Source organism: Erigeron canadensis, chromosome 2 (genome assembly GCF_010389155.1).
Source record: "Erigeron canadensis isolate Cc75 chromosome 2, C_canadensis_v1, whole genome shotgun sequence".
Classification (NCBI taxonomy): Eukaryota; Viridiplantae; Streptophyta; class Magnoliopsida; order Asterales; family Asteraceae; genus Erigeron; species Erigeron canadensis.
Genome location: NC_057762.1, coordinates 32,499,447 through 32,525,055, shown reverse-complemented (window position 1 = coordinate 32,525,055; position 25,609 = coordinate 32,499,447). Strand labels below are relative to the sequence as shown.

Genomic DNA, 25,609 nt, shown 5'->3' with positions numbered 1-25,609 from the left:
TATTTGCATGTCTACAAAACCATCACACAACATGTACATCACAAATGTCATCACACACGAAGTACACTTTTCAGCCCGACTCTTAAAAGAGTAAGGGAAAGCTACGAAAACTCACCTTGCTCGGGAAAAGAGGCTAATATCAAGTTAAGATGAGATTATAAATGATCAACTTGCTCCACGCACCCACAACCTAAGAACGTATTCAATATATGCATTATTAGCCAAAACGAAGCTTTAACTAGGTTCTTAGCTAGGTCTCATGACTTGGAAAGGTTTCCGGGACTCGACAAGGTCACTAGGGGGGTTATATAATAGTTTAGAATGAAGTTGAAGCCTTCCCAAGGTTGCCTTGTCCTCAAACAAAAGTTGTATGTTTATGTAGTTTATGTTAATGCCTCGAATTAGGTTCCAAAAATGATGCTCGACTTTGAACGACTCGTTTGTGATGTACAGGGCACCAATAACATCTTAAGAGTACATTCCGGAAAGGTCGGGACGATCCTAGGACATTAGAAAGGAAGCTAGGAATCAACTAGGTGAAACTGGGCCCACTGCGTCGCATCAAGTGGACTGCGTCGCAGTCTTGATGTCGAGAATTCTGCTGCTTCGCAGCTTCATTAAACTGCGTCGCAGTCAACCCAGATCAGCACCAGCATTAGATTTACGAGTCAAACACCCCCAAAACACCCATTTAGACCCCATAGTCGACCAAGGAGGATCTAGGACTCGATTTCAAGCTTGAATCCACACATTTGGACATAAGCAAACTCAAATGAACACAACCCATTCCAAGATTTCATTTCAAAACATCAAATCTAGTTCCAAATTAGTTTTAACCCATTACAAACCCTAATTCGACCCTTGGCTCAATTTGAGACCCAAATTTACTAGAAATCAACTAGAGACAAGTTAATAAACATAAAATGATGATTATGAGATGAGTTTCACTTACCAAAACCTTTACAATAGCTCAAATCCGAATTTGACCTAATTGAAACTTAGTCTTGCACTTTGAAACTTTAAATTTTTGATATGATGTTTAGATGAGGAAGAAGTAAATTATTCTTACATTAAATTGCCTTGAACAACCATAGATGGTGAATTAAATTAGAGAGGGAGTGAGTTTGAGTGTATTTAGTGAGGTGGGAGAGAAATGATAAGAGAAATGAATGAATGGATGAAAAGATGAATAGGTGGGGATAGGGTTGGGTTATCTTGGATGGGTCATGGGTTGGGTACAACCCATGGATAGGATCCATATTCATTTACTAGTTAAAGTCAAAGGTTATCTAAATGAAATCGATTAGCACCAACTAATGACCTCGACTAGTAAATAACTCTCGAATCGAACAATAAGTTGACCCATATGAACACATTGCACCCAATTGGACCTCATATTGCACTAGAACATATATTGATTAACTAATACTTAATCAAATATACACATAGTCAAAGAGTCAAGAATCACAATTGTTACAATATCATTTTGAAAACAATATTGATCATGAAAAACTTATCAATAACTCGGGTTGCACTTATAATTAACTTTAATTAACATTAAAATATCTAATGACAAAATTTGTTTAAAATGTAATTAATATATATTTTTTAATCAAGTTTATATTTCACTTTTAATCAAAGTTAAATAACTAGTGTATTTGACACACATGGAAATTTAGTAATGATGTATATAAAAAAAAGGTTACGAATTTTTTGTATTAATCAACCAAGTTAACAATATAAGCTACCTTTTAACAATATTTCTTTATAAACCATAATATTTTTTTAAAACCATTGATTTGGCTATAATTGTTCAATAAGCTAAACTTTTAATTTAATTGTGAGTGATGATGTTTGCTCATCAAGATAAAAGTAAAGTTGGTTGTTTAATAGTAATTATTATAGGATTAAATGTTTGTGGTTGTAAGAGGGAGTGAATCCCAACTTGATGGTTCTAAGTTAGAAATTAACATCTTACCTATTGAACTAAAATCAACTAAATCAACGATTAAGATTTAAAAATGATTATTGCATCTTAACTTTTTATTTTAATCCAAATGTCAAGATTTTTCTAACATGACTAGTTATGTTAGGAAACTTAAAAAAATCCATTTATGTCGTAAAAACTCATAAATGTTGTGAAGCTTAAAAATTATAACATACATGAAACCGCAAAAACAATAACAATATTAACATAAATAGGTATAGGTATATGAAAAGAATGAAGAATTGTATTTTATTTATATAGCTACAAGTTAATGTATATACCTTTAGCTATATTTATCCTCACGCTTTGCTATGGACATTGGATATACGACCTTACCAGTGGCGTGGTTACAAAGGGGTTGTCAAATACTCTTTCAATATGTTAGTTATGTGTATAAAGCCATTTAAAAGCTCGTGGTTAGTTTGATTGTAATTTTTAGTAGTTTATAGGTAGTTTTTTTTTCTTGTATACTAGATTTGTACTTTTGTATCTTGACCTCTAGTATTTTGCTAGTAGGATTTTTACATAATATATTTATTTTGTTCTTAAAAAAAAAAGAGAAAAGTGTAATATGTACAAAATGTGATAAATCATAAATATCATGTTCATTTTACATAGATGGTTTCCTATGCTACTGATTAACCCAAAAAAAATGCTACCGTACAAAATAAGCCTTGCATTTAAAATTCCTCTTGTGTTTGCACCTAGCAAGAGTAGAGCTATGTCTTGATATTGTATCCAAAGCTTTAGGGCGTGTTTCGTGAGTAGATCTTGTACGACAGGTATAAACACTTTACTCTTTTACGGCTTTTACATCTTCCTGGTCGGAGGTCTTTATGGAAGCAGTATTTCTACCTTTGGGTAGAGGTAAGACTGTCTACAGCTCACCTCCCCCATACCCCGCTCGATCAGGGATTGGGTACAGTTGTTGTTGTTGTTGTTGTATCTCGTACAAGAAAAGGAAAGAGGGAACATAAAGCTCATTTCTCTTGCTCACTTGTGAAACAAAAGTTGCTCGGGAGGTTTTCAATATTGCTTCATTGATCGGGTTGAGGCCAAATTTCAGACCCAATTCCAAGAATACTAAATTTTGCTTTCTTGGTCAGTAGTTAAAGAGACCGACCGGAGAGAAATAAGGGGATATGTTTCAAGAAGAAGAAAGGCGGTGGAAATTTTTATATAAGGTGGGAACCTTAATTCATCGGTAAACCTATGGCGGCCTTCATTGGTGAATCCAGGTGCTAAAGAAACACCGTTGAGTAACCACCAAGTAAGGATAATGAATTGATATATATACTTGTTGACGAGAGGAAGCCTGGTGGAGGCAACCGAGCGACTACACCTTCATTAATACCTAAAACTTAACTTATCGACACCACCAGTCCTAGTGCAATCAGTCTTGATCTATTAAGTAAACTTGGATTCAACAGCTAGCAATAATGATGAATGATGATGTTAAAGTTCTATTGATTGTTTCAGAAATAGGAGTAGACGCCACAACATCAATTGCAATATTAAGTTATTAGGCGTTTGATATTAGGAAAAAATATGCAAGAAGAATCCAATTTATTGTATCAAATATTTTTCTGAACTAGGTATAGTAGCTACTATATATATTTATGTATCAAATACAAAAACATTGACCTTGACATAAAACATGAATGCGTCTATCGTAAGCTTTGAAAACTCCCCTGCTTCATGCTTCTTCTGATTCATCATCCGCTCTGCTTCGTTGAACTTGGGAATAGTTAGTAATAATTCCCCTTCGCTAAATTCAGCCCGGGTACCTCTCATGTCCCAATTCAAATAATACATATCTTCCGGTAACAAACAATTGCATTCATACTTGCTATATGTTGCTTTGAGTTCATCATACGCTATTGCTTGTACGTGAAATTTGTTGTGGTCCACATACACCCTCACATTTTCATGGGATGTGACTCCTTTTATTTGAAAGTAGCCGTAGAGACCTTCATTGTCTTCCATCTGTGTATGTGGCCCAATTTTTCTCGTACATATACAAAAAACCCTCGTGGGGAATAGCCCGAATCGATTCATTATATCTAATTCATACAAATAAAACGCTTCATTATAAATTTATTACGACTAGTTAAGATAGACTATATATGGACTGTGCATGGGAGGCCCGGAGGAGGGGCAAGCAAGACCTCCGTCTGGGGCACAATTTTAAAGGGCACAAAAATATTAAAATTTTCTATGTATATTAGATATGTAAAAGTATAATATATATGTATATATTTTTTTAGAACGACTAACTAATCTACTCATACTCCACTACAAGATAAGTGTCATTTAGTGACTGAAAAAAAGAGTCACTAAAAGTATAATAACAGTCACTAAAAATCATAAGGCCTTCTCCTTCTAAACTAAAAACAGTCACTACTGGAGCCATCACTATAGATCTATTATGACTGAAATTTTGAGTCACAAAAGGTATGCAACCTTTAATGACTAATATTTCAGTCATTGTAAGTAGGCACCTGAGCAAGCAAGAAAATTTTTAATGACTAACATAACAGTCACTAAAAGTCATATATTTTATTTTCAATTGGATTTGCTTTATTACAGAATCTATATAAAATAAAAATTGCTCAAATAGTCAAATACCATAAAATACAAATAACATGAATTATAATGTAGTTTATTTCACATGGCAAACAATACAATATTAATCCAAAGTAGTAACTTCAATAAGAAACACAAAACAACTCAAATAGGCTCCTGGATTACTATATCAAGATAACTCGATAACTATATACATGCTTGATGGTGAAGTCTTCAAGTATTCTACTCTTGGCTTCTAGAACTTGCTTCTGCCAGAATTGCCATTTACACCTGTGCAAACCAAAAAGTGGCCAAGTTAGTTTAGAAACCTATATACAAAATGAAAGCTTAGCATTAGCAACACCCTGAACGGTACACTATTCGTTTCAAAAACATGCTTTAATTTGTTCTTATATCTATGAACTGCCATAAAAAGAACAAGACTAGCAACAGCCGAACAATAACTATAGCAGTACATGGCACGTTTCAAAAAATGCTTTAATTCGCTCTTATATCTATGAACTAGCCATTACACTGTCCATTTCAAAAACATGCTTTAATTTGTTCTTATATCTATGAACTGCCATAAAGAGACTAACACTCGTACACCATTTTTAATGATGTGATTTCAGTATACACAACGTGTTAACAATCCTAGAAGACATATCAACAGCCCTAATGTAGTTTCAATTACTAATTTCAATTAGAGACAATACAAAAATAAGTCATATCTATACAATTGTACATCTAATATTCTAGTATAGAAGTAGTTTGTGAACAAAGAATAAAGAATTCGAGTTTCTTAACTGTTAAGATAGGAGAAAACCATGTCTTCAAGAACTGTTGCATATAATACAATTCAAAGAATAAATTTTCTATAATATGCATAATAAATGTGGTACATTATATATATAGAACAAAATAACACTAACCTGTTATGACTTGCACGAGAAGATGTTGGGTTTTCTGTAGAAGAATGATTATACACGCTAGACGAATCACTAGCAACCTGAAATTACTTGGAGTTAAAAAGTATCAAATGCATTCAAATATGATTATACTTTCAAAATTGATATATCATATACCTGTGTGTTTAGACCTTTAAAAATGTTAGCAAGATCTGAATTAGGTAATTGGTCTTTAATAAGAGCCATAAATTGGATCATAACTTCCTGTTTATCTTTTAATTCCTTCATTTCAGCATCTTGTCTTTCTTTCGATTCATCCATTTCTTTCATTTTGTCTTCAAGCTCATTGATACGAGCCTTCAATACAGGTACTTGAGGATCTTGTGACAAACAAGATCCTTTATCTTTTGCTATTACAACTTTTCCCAAGCATCGAACACGACCTCCTTTCTCTGGTCCTTTGACCTTTGCCAAGTCATCATTTTTCCAATTAAGATCCCCTCCTTCAGTAGAACTAGTAGACCCATTCTATAACTTTTCAATTTACCCTGGACATTGTCTACTAGCTAAGAAAATATACTAAAAGAAATCATATATTGCAGCTTTAACAATTCAAAATTTAAAGATACTTACCACAACTTCTGCTGCCAACTCATTCACGATATCTCCATTTTCACGTGTACGGGTTAGACAATACACTTTCCCCCGTGATGGTCGAACACCAGTCTTTTTTGTCTACAAAAACTCTCATGATGAATTATCTAAAATATCCTCTGATTTATATACAGTATATCAACACTAATTTCCGTTAGATACAGCTCTTAACCAAATCTGACCGAATCAAATAACTATTGTAACATAAACAGGAAATTATATTAAATTAAAACATATATATAGATCTAAATGAAAATTGAGAGATGAATTAATGAGGCTCATTAAACTTGGTATTACCTCATCATGAATCAACCTAGCAAAAGATTTAGTTCCGGTCACATGAGGCTCTTTAAACTTGCCACGAATCTTTCTCTTCATCTCACTTTCCACCTGTTCATTTATATATTAGTTTGAGTTTTATAATTGTCAACGAACTATAGTGTCATTCAAAAACATAGATTACCTGAACTTTGTCTTTAAACCAATAAGTCACTAGCTTCTTAAATTGTTCTTTATCAACCCTCGGATCATTTTGGGCAGCTACAATACCATCTATCGTTGAGCTTGAATCAAACCACTTCTTTTTTAACTCATATTTCCATGACTTGAATTTTATTCCCATATCAGACAACACCAAGTCCTTAACTTTATCATTTTCAGCGGGTACAAAAATAAATCGGCCCTATGATGAGTTTAAATGAAGTTATTATTTCAAATCATGTGAATATAATCATTCCAGATAGATATATGTAACAAGAAGTACCTTCACGAGGTTCCACAAGTCATCTTTTTTATCTTCAGGTATTGTCCTCCAATGTAGATATTCTATTGAGAGGTGATTCGACATCTTCACTAATGTCCCCAAAAAACTAGTGAACTCTTTTCCCTCATCCCCAACTGGCTGTCCTAACTCGTTAAAAGTAACCTCAATCCGCTCATCACTTTCTAAATCCCAAATTGCTTGTTTTACAGTATGACGCCGAACCTTTTTTGGTGGACCTGAATCAGATTGTACATTGTCAGTAGCTTCATTTACATTTGCTTGTTGTTCTTCGGTATGAGGCTCCATTTCAGTGTTTTGTTGTTCAAGCCCACCAGTTTTGACTATACGCAACCTTTTACTTTTACCCATCTTGTGTACAAATCTGATAATAACAGAGCCAATAAGACAATAACCATATCAAAAAACACTCAACTGAAAAATGATATTATTTAATATATTAAACGACAAAACAAATTTCATTAGTATAAGTTGTACTGAATAGCTTCTGAATATTTAAGATTCTTCACTGACCTTGTTCACACATAACACAAGTTACTATTTCACCATACAATCTGAACTAAGTTTATGCATATGCAAGCTGTAGATTATATTGCAAGAAACTAATAAATCACAAGCTAATAAACTAACTTCATCTTCATATTTCAGCTCTCGAATATTTCAGATTCTACTATATATCATTTTCATCTTCATCTTCATACTCCATAATCGGTATGCCATCAGTTTCTTCAACATCACTACCAACTCTATCTAGGTTTGGTACGCCAAATGTGTCTAGAAGTGAATCAAGACGACTTTGATCAGCATCAGATTGCATGTTAAACGCATCCCTAACCTTCACATGCCTAGCAACAAACCAATCCTTTAACTTTGGATCTTGAGCATAATATACCTTGTCAACTTGAGATGCCAACACAAAAGGGTCATCAAGTAAATTAGCACCAGTATGCACTAAATGTGAGAAGTTTACCAGTGTGATACCAAATTCATCTCTTTTACAACCCCTATCAGTATCAACCCAATCACACCTGAATAAAACTACCCTAATCTTACTTGAATAATTCAACTCAACAATATCCGTCAATACCCCATAGTAATTAATTACTCCAGGAGTGCTTCCACCAGCACAACCACCATCCACTACAGTAACAACAACTCCACTGTTTTGGGTTTTCAAGGATTTTTCATGCTCTTTTGTATGGAAACGATAACCTTTGACAAGGTAGCCTGAAAATCGTTTCACAAAACTATGTGGACCACGAGCAAGCCACTTGATTTCTTCTGTGACCCTTGGATCCTTTTGTTCTTCTAAGCGCGCAACCTATGGACGATTATTAAAAAATATTTTAAGTCTAACCAAGATGAGATCTGTTTTAGTAAAAGGTATGATAAAATTACCCGGTTTTGAAACCATTCACTAAAGTTTTCAGAATGAATCTTCTGGAGTTGATTCTCATTCAGTCTTCGTGCACGATTTTTCCCTTTAACAAAATTTTTGTGTTCCCTTAAGAGTTAAGATATAAAAGAAAAGGATTTAACATACAATAAATCCTAATGGGATAAACTGAAATTTGAAAATAAAGTGACTTACTCTCGAAAAGGTGTGATTGAGTTAACATTTAATAACACATAACGATGTGCTTGTTTAAGGGACATCTCATCAATATCAGATTTAGGAAATCTCTTCCTCTTACGATTTGACGGTTTAGAATTCTCATGTTTACCCAATGGTCGTCCAGGTCTAAGAAAGTTGGATTCTTCTATCTCGTTTTGATTGTCATCATCATCGTTCCTTATTGGTCTGGAAAATAAGGTCTCAACTCCGGATAAATATCTAGAGCAGAAAGTTAAGCTTTCTCTAGCCAAGTACCCTTCTGCTATTGAACCTTCTGGGTGAGCTTTGTTGTTTACATACGATTTAAGAGTTGACAGGTCCCTTTCAATCGGGTACATCCATCGAAAAGTCACAGGTCCTCCAAGTCGTACCTCTCTAACTAGATGTATCACCAAATGAACCATGACAGTAAAGAACGAGGGAGGAAAAATTTGCTCCATCTTGCATAATGTTATAGCAACTCGAGATTCAAGAAACTTGAAATCATCTCCTGTCAGGTCTTTTAGACAAATCCGCTTGAAAAAGTCGCATAAATAAATGAGAATCATGCTAACATGGTCGGGCAAAGATCCACGTAATGTTATCGGCAAATATTCTTGCATCAACATGTGGCAATCATAACTTTTCATCCCCGTAAGCTTTCTATCTCTTAATTGCACACAACGAGAAATATTTGAGGAATATTCATCGGGAGGTTTGATAGATTTAAGAGTTTGTAAGAATAAATCTTTCTCGCCTCGGGTCATTTCATAACATGCTTTTGGCAAGTAAATATTACTGCTTCCAGGATTCTTTTTTGGATGAAGCTCCTCCCGTATCCCCCATTTCTCTAGGTCTAGACGAGCTTTCATGTTGTCTTTTGACTTCCCCACTATTCCAAGCAAAGTCCCAACAATTTTGTCGCATACATTCTTTTCAATGTGCATAACATCTAGATTATGACGCAACAACAAATTCTTCCAATAAGGTAGCTTAAAGAAAATGGTCTTCCTTTTCCACGGACTCTTTTCAACATTGTCAGCAAGAAAATCAACATGTTCTAACTGATTGAGAGAAACAACCCCGGATGGTGGGATTGGAGGATCTCTTAACTCCTCATATCCATCAAAGGATAGAGTATCTTTACGTGAACAATGATTTGTGTGCAAGTATCTTCGATGACCCATGTAACACCACTTCTGCCCATGATCTAGCCATCTTGATGACTTATCAAACGCACACAAAGGACACGTATATTCTCCCTTGGTGCTCCACCCAGAAAGGTTCGCGTATCCTGGAAAATCAGATATGGTAGAAAGAACGGCAGCCTTCAAATGAAAGTTCTCACTTATAGAGGCATCAAAAGTTTCTACACCATTATCCCACAACTCTTCTAATTCCTTGACTAAAGGCTGCATGTAAACATCTATTTTATTCCCGGGGCCTTTTGGACCAGGAATTATTTAAGAAAGAATGAAGTTTGGTTGTTTCATGACATACCATGGAGGCAGGTTATAAGGAATGACAAAGACAGGCCAAATACTATAGGCTACATTCATCGTCCTATATGGATTAAAACCATCACTAGCTAGAGCCAAACGAACATTTCGAGGATCATTTGCAAACTCAGGATATTTCATATCAAAGTCCTTCCATGCTAATGCATCAGCGGGATGCCGCAACTTACCATCTTGTACTCGCTCCAAATGATGCCACTTCATAAGATTGGCCGTCTTTGAGGACATGAACAATCTTTGAAGCCTTGGTTTTAAGGGAAACCAACGCAAAATGTTTGCAGCCTTCTTTTTTTGTGGACCTACCCCATCTTCTGAGATATCTTCCGATGACGATCTAGCGACTGAGATTCCGGTGATGGAGATCTGAGAAGAAGAGATGAGATCGAGAGAAGATCCGTTTGACGATTATTTTCCGGTGATGGAGTTTTTCCGATGACGAATTTGGGGATTATATTCACATTTTGATGACGAATTTGGGGATTGTTTGTATCTGTAGATAAAAGGAATTTGGGGAATATATTTATATCTTTTATACTCTTATAGATATAGATAAAAGGATTTTTTTTTTTACGGAGTGATTTATAAAGATTGAAGGAAATTGACTTTTCCTGACTGATATGGAATTCAGTCATAAAAGGTTACAGTCACAAATTGTCATTTGTTTTGTAGTGCTCCTACTCTTAAATTACACGTATGCCCGAGATAAAACACAAGACTTTCAAAAAATACCTATTAATCCACCTCTACAAATATATTTGAAACAAGTTAATGCAACCATTGCATCTAGAATATTATTGACTATTCCAATCACGGTTGCATCGGTTGAAATGAGTTTATCGAGGTTGAAGTTATTGAAATGTTATTTATGATCAACAATGTCCTAAGAAAGACTTAGTGGATTGGCGATGATTGCTATTAATAATGAATCTTAGAGAGTATAGACTGCGAAAAGTTAATCAACCAATTTGCTATGAAGAATGTTAGACGAACTTCTCGAATCATTGGTTATATGTATTTCTAATAGTCTAATACTATTATTCAGTTATTGTTATAACGTCTCAATTTTAATAAAAATTTTTGCTGATATAATTAGATTCCTAAGAGGTGAGGACATTTTTTTTCGGCTCGGACTGGGCACTTGAATTTTCAGGACCGCCACTGGGACTGTGGTCAATATGTTCAAGTACATTATATTTTTGTGCATGTAAAATAGCAAAGTCCAATAATAAATTACTGGTAAAAAACAATATAAAATTACTTTCATATATGAAGTTAGACATCCTATGAACGGCAACGTTACGAACACGGTTGAGATTATTCTTAAAATCATGACCATCCCGGCTATCATCGTTGATAGTGGTGGTGCTACAGAAGCAACGTTGATGAGTAGCCGCCAAAGCACGTGATGATGATGAGATGAGACAACGGGGAAGCCTGCTGCTGCTGGAGGCTACAACCTTTATTAAGGAACCCATTTCTCCTCCTAATTAATAAATCAAGATTTATAATTTATCAGACAAGACCTAAATAATAAATAAATACTAAATAAAATATGAGTTTTGTTAATGACGTATTAATTAATTTGATGCATTAAAATTTTTACTTTGTCTTGTTAAAATTCTGAGTGTTTATCATTTAGTGTAAAGAATTAATATGTAAATGAGACAATGTAAATACCTGGAAAAAAAAAAGGGGCTCCAATAATTCTGTGTGTTAGAGTTTGGATGGCAAAATAAATGAAAAAGCCCTACTAACCCTCCTCCACTTATAGGGTGATTGTAGAGGTGCAAAAACAAGTTAACCGGTTCTGGTTATTATTACTAGTAACCGAAATCGGTTTTTTTTTTAAAAAAAATTAACCGAAATCGGTTAACCGATACCGGTTGACACACCAAAAAATGTAAAAAATGTTAAAAAATGGTTATAATATTTTTTTAACCGATACCGATTGACACACCAAAAAATGTATTTTTGTTGTAGATGGTTAAAATATGTTGTAGATATATCACTCTCATTTTTTAATCTCCATCTATTATACCTATAATAGTTTTAATGAAGTAATTTACAATATATATCTCGTAACTTATAAAATAAGTTCAATGTCCTTTTACATCAATTAATTTTAAATTAATAATCACACAACTACCGTCACCGCCGCCGCTGTTGCGTACGTGATCATCCATTGCTACCACCACCATACTGTCGCCACTACTGTTTGCCACTTAATCGCGCAGGTATGTATACCTTTAGTTAAATGTAAAGCCTGATTTATTGTTTAAAAATTGCTTTTTTCTAATGACAATATATGGTATAGTTTGTTAGGATATGGATAAACTTACTTTTCTAAATGTAATTATTATTTAAACCAATTGGGTAAACACAAAACAGATTTTTATTAGATAAGAGTATAAGACGCATAAAATAGAAGTGTTATATATATTTGACTCTTGAAAATTATCTTTAGGAACGGTTTATCACGTGTTATTTGATAGCCATATCGGATAGCCAAATCCAACAAAAAGAAAGTAAAAAATGAGATAGTCATTTTTTTTTATGTAATTCAGTAATTCTTTTGTACGCAAGTAGTTTATAATATAGATTGATATAAACCGTCAATATTTATGGATGGATTAGGATTAGTAGTTATTTTGTTTGAATGAAATAATTTTTAGAGTCCTATAAATACATAATTAGTGTATCTAATATCAAGATCGTCGTAAATAAAAAAAGAGAGAGAAACTTTCCTCTAACGACTTTGATCGTCTCTCCGTTATCTCTCTCTTTCCCCGGCGCCACCAGGGACGGTGACGTTGCTATCATCCACATTTTAACTAATTCCTGATCAGATAAATTCATAAACCGTAAGATAATCACAAATTTCTTTTCTCTTGTATACTACGAGTATTTGTTAGGATATCTTTATGTACGTACATTGTTATATATTTGCATGCATATATGGTCGTTCGCATCACATGATATGATGATCATATTTTGTTAGTCAGTTTTTTTTGTTTTTTTTTTTTTTTATGTTGTTTTTATGTATGATAATGGTATGAAAACGGTTTATTTAGAAACCGTCATAATCTGTAAACTGATTTATTTTATACTCGTAGTATGTTAATTACGTGTTTGATGTGCGTTATGGACATTAAATTAATTACCCCTCATTTTCAAATCCAATGTGTTAAATTAGGTTTATACACCTCAACATGTTGGATAAGTTAGACTATGAGATTGGATTTGGAGGATAATAGAGATTAATTTTCTAGTTCAATAGAAGTGTTTTTATATCCAACATTTATGTTGCTGATCATTTGTAATCATTTTTCATTTTACTAGATCAATTTGACTGCAATGTCTAGTAACAATATCCATGTTAAATCTCAACGTTCGAAGTTAATTCGTTCGTCTTGTTATGCTTTATGAACCTGTTTAGGTAGGTTGTGGGATTAACTACGTATATTAATCCTTAGAGTTGCTTGTGGCAGGGCAAGATGTTAGGATACACGTTGAACCGCCTACTTATGTAAGTGTTTTGATCAATTCCGGCCTCTTTTCATTGTATATAAGAATCTTGACTGTCGGAATTTCTGTAACTATGACCTATATATGGAATTGTCTGTGCAGCTTGCTACTTGCATATTTATATCCAGCTTATGAATGCTTCAAAAATATAGAGAAGAATAAACCAGATGTGGACGGACTGCGCTTTTGGTGCCAATACTGGTATAATATCTATGCAAGTCACCCTTGTGCCAAAAGACAAGATAATTAATTACATGTTTAGAGCTTAAAAGCTTAATAATTGTGATGTTAACAGGATTGTAATCGCTTTAATGACCGTTTGGGATCCATTTGGTGACGCACTAGTTTCATGGTAAGGCATATTATTTGGATATTGTTTTGAATGATCCGATAAAAATGGTAACCAATTTTGATCTGATTATGCCTTCCTAACCATTTTTCCTTTCATTCAGCTCCTTCATTTTTCAAAAAACAAAAAAAAAAGTCTAATCCTTTCAAAAGTTACGAATCCAAATGTTATACATATAGGTCACTTGATTACCTTAAACTGGAACGTTTGTAAGTCGTTTTAAGTCTTAAGAAAAAGGGTAAGTGAGTGGGAATCCTCTGGTCCCATGCACTGTCGTTAATTTTTATGGTTGAAAAGGAATATGGTTTTCAAAACATAATCAGGTTAAAGTTAGCTACATGAATAGTAACCCGTATTTATATGATGCACTTTTAAGTTTAAAACTCGATATCTTACGTTGCTGTATTCGTGAAGGCTGCCAATGTATAGCGAAACAAAATTGGTATTATGCGTGTACTTGTGGTACCCCAGAACGAAGGTAAGGTTTCTCGAGACTGTTCAAATGACTGAAAGTATATATATGCACTTGGCATTCATACTGTTTGTTTGATTCAATTATTTCAGGGATCGATATATATCTACAGCACGTTCGTGAAACCATACCTCTTAAAGCACGAATCAGAGATAGATCGTACACTGGCAGAATTAAAGACCAGGGCTGGAGATTCAGCATCTCTTTACATCCAAAGAGTTATAGTTTATGGTCAAACAAGGGCTTTTGAAATTATTCAATTAGTTATGTCACAGTCATTGCAAAGACCCCAAGCTGCGCCGGTACACTTCTCGTTATTTCTGCCTTCGCATTAATCATTAAAAATTTTTTTATATATATTTTACGTAATTTTTACGCTTATGAGCATTTAACATAACAGACCTCAGGTGACTCTGAACCGGTTTGACTTTCTAAAATTTTAGATAATAAAAACTTACCTGACCCGTTTGAGATAAAACACGACCCATATTGACCCTTTTATAAGGAAGTGAATGGAAATTGCCTCCTGAATGATAATATTTGTTGTTTTGACATAAAATTACAGGCGGCTGCAGCTCCAGCTCAACAAGGGGATCAAGCGGCACAATCAGCTACTCCTGCGGCTTCTGGAGGTCCTGAAACTCCCACGGGGCAAAGCAGGTTGAGGAAAACTAGTGCCACTGTGGCTCGATGAATCTGAAGTGTTACAAATTGGACATTTTCTCCATATGATAAGTTTTGAAGCTGTGAATATTTTGGCATATTTGGAGATTAATGTAACCTTTCTACTCTATGTATAGTACTGTATAATTTATATATGTATATATATCTGGTGCTTAATTACTGTAATGTTAACGTCTCAGGTTTTTTCAAACTACGTTTAATATAAAACAAAGTCATTTAACCAATAATTGTTTATAATGCCTACTCAGTTTGCTTTGTATATCAATAATAAAAGAATCTAATAAGACAAACTTCAAATGTACTTTGATTCGAAATAGTCGATAAACAAATTACATGTAATGATTATTTATGTAACTTTGGTGATTGCTTTATGATATAAATCTAAAGAATGTTTAAAATATTAAATATATACGTTATAGTAAAGTATAGTAGGATCGATTCTATTAGTCTTTCTAACGTTGTATGAGTTAAAGGTTAGGGTGTAAGTTTAAATAGAAAAAGAAAACATTGATGTAATAGTTCATGGAACTCTGAAGAATTGTATGTATAATGTATTATATATACCCCATATACTTCCTTTTCAATGTCATCCTCTGAAAATATGAAAAGTGAGTATTGAATCTGTGTGATTAAATCCAAGGTATTAAGATCTTATTAGACTGACCGGAGCAAGGCGCGCTTCCTCACTTCCCCCCCTCGGAACGCCCCGGAACAGTGCCCCGAGGAGCGTTCTTTGACAAAAAAAATTTTGAAAAGGCGTGAGAAAATTGACGGAGAAGATTGACGTTCTATGTGTGGGACCAAAATAAAGTAAGAAACGCCTCATGAACCCATATATTGGTTGATGATGTGTGAGTTATGATATCAAAGTGTATTATACACAAAATATTCCTTATGTTTAATGGATAGTCACTTGTGACTATCAATGAGTTCAGTCAAATATTATACACAAAATATTTGTTTGGAAAAAAGAGGTTTATGGGTTATGATATCAAAGTGTATTATACATGAGTTCAGTCAAATATTTAAAACTTGTTTAAGATTAGTAAAAGAAAAATAACTTCAAGGATCCATCATCCATGTGATAGAAGGTAAACTTATTTCCCATCTTTATAAAAAGAAGAAATTGCATGAAGCCACAGTTGAGCAAGGCATAACTCGCATCTTTTGAATGCAAGATGTACTGTAGTAAGGCAAATGTTAAAAAGGAATTCGGTAAAACTCACACTACATTAACGATAATAAAAAGTGTTTTTCAATGAGATTCATAAAACTCATCGATCTTACTTAGAAAAGATGAATCTTATCACACATCAACGATTGAAATTAAAATCATATTCATAAAAAATCATACTTGATGTTATCATTTAACTATTCTTAACATAATTTAGTGGTAAAATGTCTTAAAAATTTCAAAGAAACACTCACATTTGAATTTTTCCAGTAACATTTAAAAAATTATATAAGATGAAATGACCATATTATCTCTCTTCTTTAATCACTAATTTGAACATCTTCACCTATTTACCAATAGTACCCTTAATGAAATAAACTATAACATAGATTCTTCAACCCTTAAAGAACTATATTAATCTTTCTTACATCAATTAATTTACATTCACAATTATGCAACTACCACCGTCACCGCCGCACATCGCCGCCACCACTGCCGCCATCGCCACACCTTCGTCGCTACCACCATCACTGCCGTATCATACAGGGATCCATCTAGTGATAATTAATTTAAATTGAAATTACAAATACATTTACATCATAAAGTTGATAAGAAAAAAATAAAATAAAAAAAGGGAAGGGATCTATATTGGAGACTTTACATAGCTTAAGTACTGTTACTTTAAAAAAAAATTACAAATTAAATCTTTAAATTTGATAAACATACATAGTCTTCTGAATTTTACATAAACTTCCTTTGAATTTTACATAATCATATGCTTAGGCGTGCTCTAACCCTTCCCAGCAAAAGAAACAAAACATTTTTTTTTTTCTCATTACATTGTCATCCTCCAATCCCACCCTTTCCCTGTGCTCTCTCAATAAAACATATACATACATTATAGATACATCTTCATTTCATATATATATATTTTTTCTACCACCGCCACTCTCTTTCTCCTTTTCTGTTTTTCGTTATTCGCCCACAAATCTTTACCCACTTCACTTCGATCCCACCTTTTAACACCCAATTCCAAGATTTTTAGGATCTAACTCATATTTCCCAATTTAGGAAAAAACCATGTGATTGATTCATTTTTTCATATAAATATTAAAAAAAAAGGAGGGCTTCTTTCTTCTTCTTCTTTTTTTTTTTTTCCTTTTGATGATTGGTTGTTTTTAGGGCTAATTTGCGATCTGGGTTTCAAAGATTTTTCAAAAAAGATAAGAAATTTGGGAATATATATATACATATATAAATAAATATATATATATATGGATATTATGATGGATAATAATAATAATTGGGAATTGGGTACTCTTGACCCAGAATTATTACAGCTAAATGAAGTCTATATTTCATTGGGAAGTGGTAATAATAAGTCATCAAATCTTTCTTTTGCTCAGAAGCTTTTTGATCAATGGCTTTCTCTCCCTGAAACCACACCTTTGGTAAATATAATATATATCATCATCTATATATGTATATATATGTGTGTTGTATCTATCTATTTGTATATGCTGTATCTTTTATAATAATGTGATATAAGGGTAGTTGATTTATGATGAAATTACATGTCATAAACTTTGTGTACAGTGGCAGCTTAAGGTTTTTGGAGGCCTCAAACGAGATTAATTTTGGGGGCCTAGTTCATTACCATATAAACTAAAGTAAAAAAAAAAAAAAAAAGTAGCTCGTCTTTTATTATTGAACTACAAGTAATAAAAAAAAAATATGCAGATGTTGATACAAAAATCAAAAAGGCGTTACCGCAATGCAAATTATATAATGATACTTAATCCAAAATTCAAACACTAAGTCTAATATACAAGATTTGGAGGCCTTAGAAATTTGGGGGCCTAAAGCGATCGCCTAGTCCCATAGTACTGTTGAGCCACCTCTGTTTGTGTATTATATATTGTTATGTTACATTGGACATATAATGAATATAAATGATTTGTCACATTAATAGGAGGTAAATTCCTTTATATCAACGGGTTATAGGTTTATTACGATAATGCCTTTAAGTTGTTGAATTTGTTAATGCTAAGCAAACACATGTAGGCCGTACACTTAGTCACACTTTCGAGAGTTTAATTTTGTGTAAGTTTAGATATTTGTATCTATCAAGCAATAGTTGTAAGTGGCATGGTGGTTGATACTAAATGCATACTGAATACGGCTACAGATGTTACTTGCCCCACGAGTAATCAAAACAATAAAGTTCTCTCTGCATTTAGCTTACAAAAAATAAACAGGCTGTAGTATTTAGGGAGTAATAAGTATGCTTAAGTCTTCGAGAATAGAAAGGAAAACTGGAAAAGTTTTAAGAAAATGATTTTTGTCTTGTAAATGTCGTCACAGAAATGGAACTACATGTGTTTTGCAGCTAATAAAGAAGCAAGAACATATGCTTTAGGACTTCCTGAGTTATTGATTCTATTTATAAGATAAGCACTGTTTTAATATTGATTGGTATTCTTTCTTACAAATTCCTTGGTCATTTCTTCTCCGATTGACTTAATGTTAGGTTGCTACATCGCTTGTATCTTTCCTTTGAAAGTTTGATACGTTAACCAAATGGTCCTTAACTTTTCTTTACATCAACTTTGCTCACTAGATATTTACTCTAGTTCATTGCTTCTATGAAGAAACCTGGTAACCGCTTTTTAAGTTATATCAACTAGCCATCTTACAAGTATCCTGTTTTTATTTGTTATCACTTAAATCCTGCAAACGTTTGCCTTATGTTGATACATGGTATAAGTTTTACCATGGGACATTGGAATTTAGGATCCTTTTGACCATTTGTACCTAGTACGGCTGTACGGTCTTTAGTATCCTTTTGTACAGTATGTTTCAATATAGATGAAATCAGTATGTTATGAAGTCAGTCTGGCTAGTGGCTAATGGAGTGAGGTCAGCCTTTTATAGACTTCAATCATATAATATAATTGTAACAAGTTGTGTCAATCATATATCCAAAACTGGCAAACACCATCAACAGAATATTGATTTGCCACAGCGGAAGCTACATACGTGATTTGCTTAGTCAAGAATTCAAAATTGAACCACTAGAGTTGCTTTCTTTAGATGCAATGTCCATACAAAACTACTGTATCTAATGTATATCTTTTCTTTCCAAAATATTCTTTCTTGCTTTCATATTGTGCGTATGGATTGTCTTTACATTTGTCACTAGTCGCTGCTTTTAGATCATCTGGAAATACCTATGGTTATAGTAAACATAGGATGAAGATCTATGTTTTGTGAGAACCATAGTTAGGCTGATAACTTGCATAAAGATAAAATCTAGCGTGCATTCTTATTTTCGAAATTCATGTGGTACTAATCTGGCCTTTAGCTTTCTATTACATGACGTCATGACTAGATACTAACACATGCTTCCAAACCTATTCACACAGCACTAGTGCATAATGGTAAATCTTATCACCCCCCATGTTAATTAGCTGCTGACTATAACCCATTACTAAAACTACCTTGCGTCAGCTTTCGTTATGATACAAAGTATGGACTCGTAAGGTTTTTTTTGTTTCTGTTGCTAATTATCTTCTTAGCAATCATATGTAAGATCAGTCGCACATGTATATGTTTCATATTATCATGTTTTTAGAATTTTAGTTGAGCTCATCCATCTATTGGTTCATTTTGTTCATTTATGGTAAAACAGTCGCCGACATGAGAACCTGATGCTCTCAACCATTCCTCTATAAATCTGTTTCTTCTGATGAATTGTTTCTTACCCTTTTCGTTCACTCTAGTTCCCTTTTTTGTTAGTCGTGTTTTCTGCTTCGATTTTGTATATTTTTCTTATGCCAATTATATACTTGTTTATATTAAAAACCTGAAATCAGAACATCCCAAGATATATATCATCATCATTTTGTATAATTTTTCCTTCATTATATAAACAGCCTAATATGTTTGGGCTCTCCACTTTATTTTGAGCTACATTTACTCGGTTTAATTATGTATTAACTTTTAAAGCTATCAACCACTTCACCGAACAGCAAATAGATATCATAAGTTATACCCAATAGAATAGTATTTTATCCAGTTAATATAAACTTTTGAAATATATACAGTTTTATATTTTTTGGAGGTGCTAAAACTATAAGTGGGACCACCACCCAATAGCATGTTGCCACTTAGAGAATCTTCTAATTCATTCTTGATCTCATTACATGCTGTTTGTGTGCTCGATTTGTGTAAATGTGGATCAGATTGTATGTCACATATAACTGTAACTTAACATACTGTGTTTTGTATTCATGTTTTTTCCCGTCTGGAATGTAGGTGAAGTCTATGCTAAACAAGGCTAAGTCAGGGGTTGCACTGAATGTTTCTGGAGCAGCTTCCAGCCCGAAATCTGCTTGTAGCAACTCTGTGCCTCCACTTTCGCCTAGAAGCTCTTCTGGTTCTCCTCGTATAACAAAGCATAGAGGCCCTTCTGTTTTAGGTTCTCCGTTGAAACTAGTTACCGAGCCGGTCAAAGAGATAATCCCTCAGGTTTGATAGGCAATGAAGCTAAATTTTGTTTCGACCCCTTTACTTATGAATGGGTTGGTTCAGGTTATGTTTAATCTTTAACATACCTAATGAGTGAATTTTAAAGAATTAGCATAAAAGGAAAACGAGGTGAATGGGTTAAATTCACCTGGACTATATTTTTTTAAAAACCTCATCATCTATGTTAAAGTATTAAATTATTAATGAAATGTATGTTCTTTTGTATCCTTATCTGCACACCTATTAATATAAAATAATTTAACAGTTCAGGACTAAAAGTGTTTCAGGTCAACCCAGCCCTACTAGATCTGTTTTGACCCGTGCTACAAAATACCTGTTTTGGCTCGTTACCCAATCTGCGTATTTTGCAGTCTGTGGCTAGTAGATTGCAGCAGTATAGTTTCTTTCATTTTTTAGATATAACTGAAGTACTTGCAATGGTTGCAGTTTTATTTTCAAAATGGGCGCCCACCACCTAATGAACTTAAAGAACGATGTTTGTTTAGAATTAACTCGTTCTTCTATGGTCATGCCAGTGGACTATCATTGGATGGTGAGATATCTATTAAATTTTGTACTTTGTTTTCTGCGGCCATGCTAATGATACTGAAGTTATTGGGATATATAATTTTTTGTTTTATTTTGAATGAATAGAATTCAAACCTGTTACCAAGGAAGTATGCATGCTCCCATCATTTTTCTCAACCACTCTGTTTAAAAAGATAGATGTTGAAAATACTGGCTTTGTAACCAGGTGATCTTTTATTTAAGCTCTTATGAATCTTTTTATTTTTACAGCTGGCTGTTATTACTTAACTATTTTTTTTCCTGATATATCTGAATCTACGTCCAGGGATGCATTTGTGGATTTTTGGGTCAATGGTAACATGCTGACAAAAGATATAGCCACCCAAGTTTTCACATTATTAAAGCAGCCTGATTTGAGATATCTTACTCAGGTCAATCCTTGCTCAATTAAATGTCAAAAATGTTACTTTCTTTTTTCTGTTTGTAGTATCTACCTAAAGCTGCTGTCAATATCTTGGATGTCTACAAACAAAAGTTACGTAATGTTAGAACTTGGAAGATATAGATATATCAAAATTCATGACATTGTTTTTATTATTAAGAGAAAAATTTGTGTTTCTTGTTTTCATAACTGCTTCCTTTTTAACACATAAGGGGCATCTTATCAAATATTAGTGTCGCTTCTGAAGGAGTTAAGAAGAAAAAAAATTTTCTCATTTTTTTTACCACCTACCTGGTTTTTGTGGGTAAATTAGCATTTCCCCTTAGCTTGGAAAGTTTTGTGTAACATTTGCAATCATATTGAATCTATTTGCTGGTTCTTTTACTTAACGGGTTTTCAACTTTGCAACAGGAGGACTTCAAACCCATTCTTCGTGAACTTTTGACAACTCATCCAGGGTTGGAATTCTTACAGAGCACACCCGAATTTCAAGAGAGATATGGTATATTCTTTATACCTGTAGTTCTGTTTATGTATTATTATTTCTTACATTCACTAACTAGTAATAACTTATACTTTTATCGTTATGGCCAGCTGAGACGGTAATCTACAGAATATTTTACTATGTGAACCGAGCGGGTAATGGTCGTCTCACCCTGAGGGAGCTCAAGCGTGGAAACTTAATTACTGCAATGCTTCATGCAGATGAAGAAGAGGACATAAACAAAGTTCTGAAGTAGTACTCATTACATGTCCATGTATTTAATTTTCATGATCAGAATTCAGAGTTTGCTGAAAGAGTTTTTTAAATCATGTTTTTCATGCAGGTTCTTCTCGTATGAACACTTTTATGTAATATACTGCAAGTTCTGGGAACTGGACACAGATCATGATTTCTTGATTGATAAAGAGAACCTCATTAGATATGGTAACCATGCACTCACCTACAGGATTGTTGACAGAATATTCTCCCAGGTTTGTAAATTTATGTGATAATTAGATTATTATTTAACATTCTCTCACTTCGTTCAGTTGTTAGTAATTTTGATGCTTCCACTTATAAACGGGTCGACTCGGGTTATGTTTTATCACCAACGAACAAGAAGGATAAAGTAAAAAAAGAACTGGCTACAAAGGAAAAGGGTCAAATGAGTTGAAAGGGGCCCAAAATGTATTCTTAATGCATAAAACCTTCTAAATCGTCTTATTAAAAAGTTGGATCACCATTGAGCTAATATAATATTTAATCATATTTTGTCCAAATGGTATTTGGAACAAACAAGATAGTGCAAACATCCAATTCGATCTGTTACTCAGCCCGGCTGTCCATTTTGACACCAATACTTCTTTCTTATGCTTAAATAACATCTCAGGTTCCACGGAAGTTCACCAGTGAAGTTGAGGGGAAAATGGGATATGAAGATTTTGTTTACTTCATTTTGTCTGAAGAGGATAAATCATCTGAGCCTAGTCTTGAGTACTGGTATAATTGTCTTCTTGTACTTTCTAGTAACTACACCCTTATGGCATTGATAAGTTTTTCCTGAAATGATATTATCTTTTAACCAGCCATAACGAGAAATGAAACTTTGTGTTCAGGTTTAAGTGCATAGATTTAGATGGAAATGGGGTGCTAACAAGGAATGAATTACAGTTTTTCTATGAAGAACAGTTGCATAGGATGGAATGTATGGCACAAGAGCCTGTTCTTTTTGAGGATATATTATGTCAGATAGTCGACATGGTTAAACCACAGGTACTTGATTCCTTGGTGTAATGGTTAGGCGGGTTGGCTATTGGGTCAAAGCTTTGAACTCATAATATTTTAGTATGGTGGGTTGAAGAGGACTGGGGTGGGTTGATCAATACACATACTCTCTTCATTTGGTCGTAGATAATTAATGTCTTAGTTACAAGTACAAACAATATTATTGCAATAGCCATCAAATTATCGAATTATTCAGGAGGTTGTTTGACTTGTTTCCATTAAAAACTAGGTTTGGGCGCCTTTCAACCCGTTTCACCCTTTCTTTAACTATTTTTTTTTTTACGTTACTGGCCATTTGAGATACAACACAACCAAAGTCAACTTATTCACAAATCGGCCCATTTATAAGCAAATGGGTACAAATGCCACCTCTACTTTCATATTGTTAGTTGTGCCTTCAAATTTTAGACTAACATTAATATTTAATGGAAAATCTTACAGGATGAGGCATATATGACTTTACATGACCTGAAAGGAAGCAAACTTTCTGGCAGTTGTTTCAATATCCTCTTCAACCTTAATAAGTTCATGGCTTTTGAATCTCGTGATCCGTTTCTCATTCGTCAAGTATGCAATCTTTCCTTTACTAATATGGCTACTCTAATAATTGTTAATAACTTAATAGTAGAATTAACAGTTTGTTGCAATCAGGAGCGTGAAAATCCAACATTGACTGAATGGGACCGGTTTGCACATCGGGAGTATATCCGACTTTCAATGGAGGAAGATGCAGATGATGCCTCTAATGGTAGTGCAGATGTATGGGATGAGTCTCTTGAGGCCCCATTTTGACCTCAATTCAGAAAACTACTCATATAGGTATATTCCAATAGTGAGCTTCCTAAACCTTCCTTCGAAGGGCAACATGGGCAGGTCAAAATATAGGTCGAGATTGCTAAGTTTACTTCCAATCGTTCAGGGATTCTTGGCTCCTGTCAGTTCTTCAGCGCATCTATTGTCTGAATATTCTTTCTCGATCCTTTTTTTATGCAGGTTAACTAGGATGCGATTTTTAAATCAAGTTGGGACTCCTTAACAGAAGGCTGTAAAGTTTTTAGAAGGCATTACTGAGCATGATTAATCTGGAGTATAAATCTCCAGACAAGTAAAAGGGGGTTCTCAAATTGCATGCTCGATAGAACTGTCACATCATAAATCAAGTCGACTCTCAAATATTTTTGCAACCTTTTTCTTACAAGCATTTTCGTTTATTAGTTGCTTTTGCTTAAAACCATTAGCTGTTTTTTTGGTTCTAAAATGCATTCATTAACATTTTCTCGATGGGTTCTGATACGAGTAATAGATGTATGTTTCAGTTGATCTTTTATATGTAGGGGTTTGCTAAATACAGCCCTTAGGGCTGTGTTTAAGGTGCATAAATTGTTTGTACATTTACCATGAAAATCAAGGGGCGGGCTTTTAATATAGAAGGTACAAGTTTTTTTATGCACGTTAAATAGTTTGTTGGGATAGATTACTTTGACCTTTAAATTTTGAAAGCAGGAAAATAGTTTGTTGGGACAGATTAAAATTGAAACCAGTTTAAAGAATTGAACTATCAATAATATGCCTCGAGCTTGTTTGTTGCACAGAAGATTTTGATTAAAAGAATTCACTTTGATATGAATTACTATCAAAATCTCTTTTATATCCATCTTTAAGCAAAGATGATCACATAATGTATAGTTTACTTTTATTGCTAAGCATGTATCCAAAACGATTTTGATTAGCTAATGAAATACAAGTAAATTTGGTGCTTAACTTTTAAATCATTGGCCAAATTAAGTTATATGTGAATGATAAAATTTTATAGTCAATTAGGTGGATGCTCACGGATGTGACGACAATAATGCACATAGTATGAGATGTCCTGATGATTTTATGTTCAAACCAAATAGTTTTGGGTGAAAAAAATAGCGTAATAATGTTCTAATGTATTCAATGCTTATAAGATAATGTAATATGCAATTTAATATAGTAACAGTTCAATATATTATTATGTATACTATTAATATCAATAATGAAATTACATATTTTTTTCATTAATTTGAATTTCATAGAATTTATTGTATTGTATTTAATATCAATAAGTATATTAATGAAATAACCCTTGAAATCCAATTTCAAATTA

At 33.6% G+C, this 25,609-nt stretch overlaps 3 protein-coding genes and 1 long non-coding RNA gene across 4 annotated transcripts; 2 read left to right on the top strand and 2 right to left on the bottom strand.

Annotated features, from left to right (window-relative positions):
- Nucleotides 1–4,681: 4,681 nt before the first annotated feature.
- LOC122586319 lies at nucleotides 4,682–5,721 on the bottom strand. Its single transcript, XR_006321954.1, has 4 exons — nucleotides 5,638–5,721; nucleotides 5,485–5,561; nucleotides 5,360–5,392; nucleotides 4,682–4,843 (listed from the first exon to the last, which is right to left on the bottom strand). It is a non-coding gene; the product is annotated as an uncharacterized LOC122586319 (long non-coding RNA).
- A 1,844-nt stretch (nucleotides 5,722–7,565) lies between these two features.
- LOC122588102 lies at nucleotides 7,566–9,907 on the bottom strand. Its single transcript, XM_043760242.1, has 3 exons — nucleotides 8,487–9,907; nucleotides 8,294–8,399; nucleotides 7,566–8,216 (listed from the first exon to the last, which is right to left on the bottom strand). The coding sequence occupies exons 1-3, from the start codon at nucleotides 9,905–9,907 to the stop codon at nucleotides 7,566–7,568; spliced, it is 2,178 nt and encodes a 725-aa protein (XP_043616177.1).
- Nucleotides 9,908–13,469: 3,562 nt separating this feature from the next.
- Nucleotides 13,470–15,046, top strand: LOC122588101 (putative HVA22-like protein g). The gene is made up of 6 exons (XM_043760240.1): nucleotides 13,470–13,532; nucleotides 13,634–13,732; nucleotides 13,827–13,883; nucleotides 14,295–14,358; nucleotides 14,445–14,654; nucleotides 14,918–15,046. The coding sequence occupies exons 1-6, from the start codon at nucleotides 13,501–13,503 to the stop codon at nucleotides 15,044–15,046; spliced, it is 591 nt and encodes a 196-aa protein (XP_043616175.1). The 5' UTR covers nucleotides 13,470–13,500.
- A 2,338-nt stretch (nucleotides 15,047–17,384) lies between these two features.
- Nucleotides 17,385–24,805, top strand: LOC122588940 (serine/threonine protein phosphatase 2A regulatory subunit B''beta-like). Its single transcript, XM_043761160.1, has 13 exons — nucleotides 17,385–17,661; nucleotides 20,528–20,740; nucleotides 21,188–21,293; nucleotides 21,395–21,494; nucleotides 21,594–21,699; nucleotides 22,122–22,212; nucleotides 22,305–22,446; nucleotides 22,538–22,685; nucleotides 23,084–23,193; nucleotides 23,310–23,466; nucleotides 23,920–24,045; nucleotides 24,130–24,297; nucleotides 24,472–24,805. The coding sequence occupies exons 1-12, from the start codon at nucleotides 17,485–17,487 to the stop codon at nucleotides 24,268–24,270; spliced, it is 1,617 nt and encodes a 538-aa protein (XP_043617095.1). The 5' UTR covers nucleotides 17,385–17,484; the 3' UTR covers nucleotides 24,271–24,297; nucleotides 24,472–24,805.
- The last annotated feature ends 804 nt before the right edge of the window (nucleotides 24,806–25,609 follow it).

Coding starts and splice junctions, on each gene's coding strand:
- LOC122588102 (XM_043760242.1), bottom strand. CDS start 9,907: ATGCAGCCTTTAGTCAAGGAATTAGAAGAGTTGTGGGATAATGGTGTA. Junction 8,400..8,486: donor TCAATCACACCTTTTCGAGA/GTAAGTCACTTT, acceptor TTAACTCTTAAG/GGAACACAAAAATTTTGTTA. Junction 8,217..8,293: donor GTGAATGGTTTCAAAACCGG/GTAATTTTATCA, acceptor AATCGTCCATAG/GTTGCGCGCTTAGAAGAACA.
- LOC122588101 (XM_043760240.1), top strand. CDS start 13,501: ATGTTAGGATACACGTTGAACCGCCTACTTAT. Junction 13,733..13,826: donor CGCTTTTGGTGCCAATACTG/GTATAATATCTA, acceptor TGATGTTAACAG/GATTGTAATCGCTTTAATGA. Junction 14,655..14,917: donor AAAGACCCCAAGCTGCGCCG/GTACACTTCTCG, acceptor ATAAAATTACAG/GCGGCTGCAGCTCCAGCTCA.
- LOC122588940 (XM_043761160.1), top strand. CDS start 17,485: ATGGATATTATGATGGATAATAATAATAATTGGGAATTGGGTACTCTT. Junction 17,662..20,527: donor TCCCTGAAACCACACCTTTG/GTAAATATAATA, acceptor TCTGGAATGTAG/GTGAAGTCTATGCTAAACAA. Junction 23,194..23,309: donor GAGCCTAGTCTTGAGTACTG/GTATAATTGTCT, acceptor CTTTGTGTTCAG/GTTTAAGTGCATAGATTTAG.